General features: G+C 41.9%; 1 protein-coding gene across 1 annotated transcript; it reads left to right on the top strand.

Annotated features, from left to right (window-relative positions):
- The first annotated feature begins 595 nt into the window (after window positions 1-595).
- esm1 (endothelial cell-specific molecule 1) lies at window positions 596-2,698 on the top strand. Its single transcript, XM_084170752.1, has 3 exons — window positions 596-1,021; window positions 1,514-1,663; window positions 1,991-2,698. Exons 1-3 carry the CDS (start codon window positions 715-717, stop codon window positions 2,071-2,073), a joined length of 540 nt encoding a protein of 179 aa, XP_084026878.1. The 5' UTR covers window positions 596-714; the 3' UTR covers window positions 2,074-2,698.
- The last annotated feature ends 6,103 nt before the right edge of the window (window positions 2,699-8,801 follow it).

Genomic DNA, 8,801 nt, shown 5'->3' with positions numbered 1-8,801 from the left:
CTATCACCTGTCTCTCTTTCTCTGTCTCTGTCTCTCTCTAACAGTATAATAATTATGCCCTTAGAGAGTGACAGAGACAGAGAGACAGGTAATAGACTGCAGCGACTGCCACCATTATATTATATGTGGTCTTTGCAGCTATATGATACTGCCATCTACTGTTAAGGATCGGTGACCGCTTATGAGACAAAGAGTGTCTGTGTTAAGAGAGTGAGGCAGAGAAACAGGCAGGCGGGCGGACAGACCTACAGAAAAAGAGAGAGAGGGGGGAAAGTGTGTGTGTGCGTGTGTCTGTGTGTTTGTGTGTGTGTGTGTGTGTGTGTGTGTGTGTTAGATTGACTGTCTGTCTCCTTAGGGTCAAGTGAGGAAACAGGATCTTTGGGGTCAAAGGTGCATCTTCAGTGTCTCCTCTACACAAACAAACTATGACATCAGTTTGTACAGACTTCAATTCCTGAATAGCAGTTGAGTGTAATTCCCACTTCCATGCCGGATTTCTAAAACAGGGGGGCAGGCTGGCAACTAGACTAGATGACAACACCGGATTGAGGAAATTGACGAGGGCAAACCATGTGGGGAAAAAACAAACTTGTTTTAAAGCCGATATAACCATGCAACCTCATGTATTAAGTCACTCCGTCCAAGCAGCGACGTCGTCAGCCCAGAACAGCTCTTCCCAATATTCAAGGCGCACCTTGCTAATCTTATCCAAAGATGTATTTTCTCCTTTTCACAGTATTCTCCATATTCATAGTGCGTAATGTTGACGCTTGGGGAGCAAGTGTCAAGTACGCAGTGAACTGCCCGGAGCGGTGCAATGTGGACCTGTGCGGCTTGACGCAGCGCTGCAGACGGACAGTGCTGGATGACTGCGGTTGTTGCCAGGTCTGTGCGGCAGACAGAGGGGAACACTGCTACCGCACTGTGTCTGGGATGCACGGAGTCAAATGCGGACCGGGATTATTCTGCGAGTTCTACAAAGATGAGGACGACTATGGAGATGAATATGGCATTTGCAAAGGTAGGCTATATTCACCATGACACACAATATGCGCAATCGCGCATCATAAATGCCTGACTGTTTCATTACCGTTATTCCAAAGTGATCTATAGTTTCTGTGTTCATAGCATTCCTAAAAGTTCCCATAATGAATAAGATGCCTACTGTGACATGTTTCATGTAGATATTAGTATTTATGTCAAAGTAAATATGTTTCTGCTGTACCATAATTGTGTATGTTATGCTTAGCTTTGACTGTGGCCTTGATGAATGCAAAGTTTTTCTAATTGTGATGTTTACTATTTCTGCTCATGTTGATAGTGGTGAAGAGAACTGTATCTGTAGGCTTATATCACTATAATGCAGATCTGGCAAATGACCAAGAGCGAGGAATCATGGACCTATAGCATTGACCAGAAGAGAATAGAAAATAAATATTGATGGCCCGCTGACATCCCCACTCCCTACTTCTGTCAAGTGCAATAACATTACATTGTATTCCCTCCCTTACAGATTGCATGTATGGAACATATGGGGTGGAGTGTCGTAAAACATGCCATTGCAAAGCTGGAGGTATCTGTGACAGAGAGACAGGAGCCTGCCTCACCTTCAAATTCTTCACCAAAATCGCCAGCAAGCTGAAGACACAGCACCCCAACGCAGGTAAGAGATTGACAAAATACTTAAATGTGAGAGACACCCAATGGGACACAGATTCTGGACTATGAAGCACTTCCAATGGAGATTATCCAGTGCTTTTCAATCCAGGTGAAGGCCTTATCTTTGTCTGAGAAACTGTACGCTAGAGTAAAAAAAAAAAAAAAAATACATTTTAGCATGTTTTGGATACACAATGTGGAGTAGCACTAAGCAAAGATACAATTACAAGCAATCCAGTTATGAAAATGCAGTGTGTGTATCTTTGTGAAGTATTTGCAGTGTCATATCATGTTGAATAGATATTGACCAGGTGATGTTTCTCGTTTTCAGGAAGTGAGCTTGGTTCAGGAGATGACAGCACCGGTCTGAATGGGGAAAGATCCACTGCTCCAAAGTGGTTAACACCTCGCTGACACTCATTATCAAGACTTAGTTTATTCTGTGTAAATGTAGAAAGCATAGTAGTAAATTAAATGATTGAAGGATATATTTTATTATGTATTATTAAGAAAACACATTTTCTACAAGATTATTGAATGTTTTGAACATCTCTGTTGTGGTGTTTCTGTTTTATACCAGTGCCCCATCATGTCTTAAGAGTTGTGTTGTACCAAACAAAGGGAGGTAAAATGTACCAAAGTTAAAATATATGTTAATTCTACTTTTATGCAAAGTATGAATATATCCAGAATGTCTATGATGACCTCTATCATGAGCTAGCAATCTATCCATACTGTATTCACTGCTCCGTAATTGAGAGAATTTGGTTTAATGAAATGTTGTGCTCATATGATATGACCCCCAGGGACATGGAAATATAATCTCGTCCTTTTCTTCTAGAAGTATCAACTGTGATCTGCGCTTTCAATAGTTTGTTTGTTTGATCGATTGATTGTTCTTTACTGAGAATCTCTTATTTTTCTTTCACCTGTGACCACATGGAACACTATATATATATATATATATATATATATATGTATGTCATATCACCTGCCAATGTACAGTATGGTCTTACAAATAAACCAAAGTTGACCTGGAAAAAAACCAGTTTGAAGCACTCTGTTTATTAATTGCAGTTTATTTATCTTATATGTTGTTAAAAAAAAATCTGAAAAAAAGAGTAAGATACATTCTAGTCATTTAGCAGATGCTCTTATCCAGAGCGACTTACAAGAGCAAATAGGGTTAAGTACCTTTCTCAAGGGCATATCGACCTAGTCGGCTTGGTGATTCGATCCACCGACCTTTCGGTTACTGGCCCAACGATCTTAGCCGCGAGGACATCAATTTAATCTACAAAGCTATGTTTTATCTGACTGCAAAATGATTATAGTGATACCACGAGGCATCCCATGGCTGACAATAAAAGATGCAAAACTGTGGTTGTCTCACTACTTCATGACAAATGCTAAAGATTTTGCCCAAATGGATTACACAAAGTGTATGTTCATAATTTATAGAAAAGTTTGTGGTCATACGCACATCCTTAAAAAACGTAGATGCTGGGCTAATGAAGTTAACTTGAAAAAAACAGAAAGGGTTGATTAGTCTCCCAATTACCACCTTTATTGACAACGTTTCAATCCACAAGGATGTTCGTCATAACTTTATAGCCAAGTTAAGAGCCTAGTATTGTCCCTCAATTGAATCACTTTGGAACACATGGAACTCCTGGACCTCCTTTGGAACACATGGAACTCCTGGACCTCCATTGGAACACATGGAACTCCTGGACCTCCTTTGGAACACATGGAACTCCTGGACCTCCTTTGGAACACATGGAACTCCTGGACCTCCTTTGGAACACATGGAACTCCTGGACCTCCATTGAGTGGCCTACTTCCACCCTGACTCTGAAAATACCCCGGTCAGGGTTAAAAATAGCCTGTTATTAGCCTACCCCTCACCTCAGAGAATCAGAACGGTACACAACATAACTGTTTTCCAGCATCGGGCTTGTTTGTTTCCTGTTCCTGGGCTTCCTGACACCTGTGAAAATGGTCCCTCTTCCTGTTGTTGTTGTGCCTGCCTAGGGATTTAAAAGGCTTGGAATTTGTCAAGTGACACACGTCATTGGTGTGACTGTCGGACCGTCATTCCCGGCAGAGCTAGAGACACCGTGCTTCCTCCCTGGCTGCTTGGGTTTATCTGAATTCTTTCCTGAAACAACTTCAAGTCAACACCTAAACACAAACAAGTTCTCACACTCACAGGGAGCAAAGACATGTTGCACGGCGGTGTCAGCAATAACAGGAGTGTAATGTTGTGAGAAGGCACATCATTGGATAGGATAGGATAGACTAGAATATTAATCTATTATACCAAGACAATGTACTTGTGTTCAGATGGAAGGCGTTTCCTTTTCGGCATATTCCGATCCCCTCTCTCATTATTTAAACCATCAGGAGGATGGCTGGACAGTCTCCTACAGAACTCCAGCAGCTGTAGTCACACAGGCTACAGTAAAGGTATCTGAACCCATCATGTACTTCGAGGACATCATGTCCGTCAGTGCTTCTCTGTTCATACTGTCGGAGGACACACATCACACACGTGTGTGTTGAAGCGTGTGACTCGCTTGACATCTAATCATCACCGGTTTCTTTCAGGTGACATAATTAATGCTGGACTTTATATCTATAGAAACGGTATGAAGCGTGTCATGATTGGCAGAGTACGTAGGTTATCCAAAGTTTTCGAGCTTTTCATGTAGACCTACAAAGATTTAGAGCTTTTTATGGTCTAACCTCAGCCACCCATGACAAAGATAGTGTACACTCTATTGAATGCCAAAGATAGTGTACACTCTATTGAATGCCAAAGATAGCGTACACTCTATTGAATGCCAAAGATAGCATACACTCTATTGAATGCCAAAGATAGTGTACACTCGATTGAATGCCAAAGATAGTGTACACTCGATTGAATGCCAAAGATAGTGTACACTCTATTGAATGCCAAAGATAGTGTACACTCTATTGAATGCCAAAGATAGTGTACACTCTATTGAATGCCAAAGATAGCATACACTCTATTGAATGCCAAAGATAGTGTACACTCGATTGAATGCCAAAGATAGTGTACACTCGATTGAATGCCAAAGATAGTGTACACTCTATTGAATGCCAAAGATAGCATACACTCTATTGAATGCCAAAGATAGTGTACACTCTATTGAATGCCAAAGATAGCATACACTCTATTGAATGCCAAAGATAGTGTACACTCTATTGAATGCCAAAGATAGCATACACTCTATTGAATGCCAAAGATAGCATACACTCTATTGAATGCCAAAGATAGTGTACACTCTATTGAATGCCAAAGATAGTGTACACTCTATTGAATGCCAAAGACAGTGTACACTCTATTGAATGCCAAAGATAGCGTACACTCTATTGAATGCCAAAGATAGCATACACTCTATTGAATGCTAAGGAGTGGATAGCCTTGACCTGGTCAAGGGCCACGTCAAGGTGAGAGCCCATGAAACAGGACGTGTTGCATGTCAGGATGCAACACCAGAACAACAAGCCTCAAACTGTGACTGCCAGACAGGTCAGGGTTGCAACAGAAAACGTTTTAAAACGTAATTCAACAGAAACTGAAAAAAAAGTGTTTCTTAATGGACCAGTTAGTCCACACATTCCTTCCCTGTTTCAGTCAGTTTTAATGAACACAACACAGGTCTGATAAGAGGCTGATCTGTGATGGCTGTGAGGGGTGTTGATAGTGTTCAGCCTCGCATGTTCCTGTCATTCCCCTGAGAACCAACACAGTGAGACTTCACAACCAAACAAAGGGCCCTGCAAAATAACAGGAAAGTGTTGGTGAGAAATACCCTTTATCTGACTCCCGAGCACGTCAGCGCCGCCACACAGAAACAAAGGTGTGTGAACGCAGCAGTAAATAACCCTGATTTATGGTCAATGTCCTTTCTATTATTTACACTGGACTTACTTCACAAATGGACTGGCCATAGGGCAATTCAGCCAACTGCCCGGTGGGCCATTCCATCATTTGGTTAGCGGGCTGGTCTGATGGGAGAACAAAATATTGCAAAAAAAAAAGAGAGATAGACAGAAAGGATGCGAGCACTAATTAATCTAAATGGCTGCTGTCCCATTTCATAGACACAGGCCGAGAAAAAAAATGGTGCATCTGAAATGCCCGGGCTGGTTCCTTGTCCCAGTCCGCCCCTGCCACTTATTTCAACAGGTTGTTTATTAGCACAGTCAAGTGGATAATAAAAGGCAACATGTCGTGACCTTCTAGGAAATTAACTGATGTCTGGGTCTCCCACTAAATACAACAATGAATCGGACGGATATCTAATTCAGGAATCAAAAGAAAATTTTAACTGATTAGGTGGTTTGGAATTCCAGGGTAGTTGGCTTACACACAACATGCCATTGAACAATTTCCAGTCTAGCTTTGAAGTGACAAGTGGCATTTTTGCACGCAGGCTTAGCCTGGTGTGATACCACTGTTATGTTGGATGGCCACGCCTCAACTGTTCTATTTGATTAATGTGTCTTTCCATTGGCTGGTTCCCTCAAGTTTGATCTCTCTGAGGTCCTCACAGCCTCATGGGACACGTTCAGCAGGGCACACCATGGAAAATGTTTAAAAACCTTTTGCAACAGAAAAGAAAAATGTGCTTATCTTATTGAAAAGTAGATCCTTTCCTGTTTCAGTAAGTTTTCTTCAGTTTGGTGCCTAATGAACACAACCCTGGAGCTCTTCAACAGTTCACTGCCTACTGTCTGAGTTGAATTGGCTAAGGCTGTGACCCACTTGACCCCCTGATGAACTTTGTACCTTAAAGTCTAAGCACCAATTGGAGCATTGGTACCTTCTTGCTAACTACTTGAACGCAGCATGTATAGCCTATAACTACAACAAGTTAGCAAGTCGGAAATGTCCGAGTTCCAACTAGCACGTGAACGTGGCATCTGTCCGCTTCCTGGTTGGAGGTTTTCACATGATAGTGCTCACAGGATTGATTGTGATTGGTTTGAAATTTTAATTTTCTTGAATTTTAAACCAATCACAATCAGTCATGATCAATAAAGACATGTGTTCATGAGTGCACAGTGCACACTGTTTGACTGTCAAACCATGAAGCTGGCTGATAGGCTCTTCAATAACGAGGCAATAAGAGCCAGTAAACAGCCTATTTCAGGCTAACATTTCATGATTGTGGTAGCAAGTTCCTTCTTAAACATCTTGTAATCATTAAATGCATGATTAGAAAGAGGTTTTGGCGCCAGACCAATTGTTGGAGCGTTCCACCATAAACCCTAGGCCTTGTTTCTTGTTCGAGGTGATCAACAAAATGCAAATTCCGGAAAATATCGGACATTATACAATCATACATCTCTTTCTCATACAGGCCTATAAACAGTTTATTTCGTATAACTGGGTCATTTTTTGTGTCAGGGCAGGAACTGAAATGAATGCAGGCCTACGTTTTGCTAATCTAGCCTGGTCTCATATCTACAGTCTGCTGTATAGCCAACTCAAGCCATAGCAAGCATAAACAGATCAGGGACCTATACACAGGGGCGGTGTGTTCAATAGGGCGATATGGGCGACGCACTGCCAAACGGGAAAAGGAAGGGATTTTTTTTCTAATCAATTATATCACGGCAACAGTAGTTATCAGTGTTGTAATCTAGACGTCTGATCTGCCACAGTGCCACTAAATGTCCAATCAGGCTAAAGTCGTGCTTCAAATGGCCCCCCCCCCCCCCCCTTTTGGGGCGATTTCAGTCAGGTTGAAAATCGCCCAGAAGTCTGTCATAGACTCCCATGTAAAATCTATTTTTTTCAAATATCAGAGCTTTCAATACAATCTCTATGGGTTTCTGAGGGCTTGCACTTACGCGCTTTCGTCATACGTAACATAACCATGAACGTAACTAAGAAAAGAGCGGGTAGCAGCGTCAATCAATTCACTATTACTGTCAAAATGGCTAGGCTTCAGTGCAACTCGATTGTGTCTTTGAAAGAAGTTCCTTTTTGTCGGCGAACAAATGAAGATAAATTGGCAACGAAACAATTAGGACCTCCCAGACCAAATTTAATAATTCAACAGGTTTCTACTAAAGGGGGGAAGTCCTACACCCGAGGATTTTCCAAAAATTGGTACGAACGAAAAACCTGGCTAGCAGGCTGCGATGTAGCTAATGCAGTCTTCTGCTACCCCCTGCTTACTCTTTCACCCTGAAGGCGGCACGGCAGACAGCACCGCTTGGACAGCGACTGGTGTGTAACGGACATGCACCATCTTTCAGGAAAGATTAAGAAACATGAGCTGTCAAAGACCCACATGGATAGCTGTTTGAGATTGTCTGCTTTGGGGAGAGTGAACATTCCCACTCAACTGGATGAGGGATACAGGCTAGCTGTCCGCCGCCACAACGATGAGGTTAGTGTTGATAATCACAAGTTTACTGGAGAACTGAAACTGACAAGGCTGACAAGATAGGACCCTTTTGTCCATTGTTATTGGATAGGAACAGAACTTATAACCAGCTCCTGACCTAAATAGATCTTAGCACAACATTTTACTCAACATATCATATTCCATATTCACTATAACAAATATATTTACTACGACATTAGCAAGAACCGCCACATCCTCAGCCGGCTAATCCAGTGTGTGAAGTTTTGCGGAGTGTTTGAGTTAGCTTTGCGAGGCAAAGATGAAACTGAGGGCTCCACCAACCCTGGTAAGCCAACACTTTTGAGATCAGTCAATAAATGCTTCTGGTATTGACTTAGATGCTGCCCCTGTCTTCATGTTGTTGCTGGACATATCTTTTTTAAAATGTGTGTAGGTCACCTAAATCATCAGAAAAATTGCCCCCCCTGAGAATTTTTTCAGGAGCCGCCACTGCCTATACAGCCCCTTTTCTTGATTTATTGGAACATATACAGTATATGTATACATGCCTCGTGTATTCAAACGTAAAAGAAGCAGGGGTCTAGCCCCCCTTGAGGTTCTGGAGAGAGCAGCCAAGGAAGTGAGAGAAAGGAATGTGTCCATTCGAGCATCAGCAAGGGATGAAGAAATAGACTGAATGACACTGAAGAGGTACATTGACAAAAAAAGAAAACAAACATGTACCTGTGT

This window comes from Coregonus lavaretus (assembly GCF_964263955.1).
Source record: "Coregonus lavaretus genome assembly, chromosome: 10".
Lineage (NCBI taxonomy): Eukaryota > Metazoa > Chordata > Actinopteri > Salmoniformes > Salmonidae > Coregonus > Coregonus lavaretus.
This window is presented reverse-complemented; position numbering and strand designations above follow the sequence as displayed.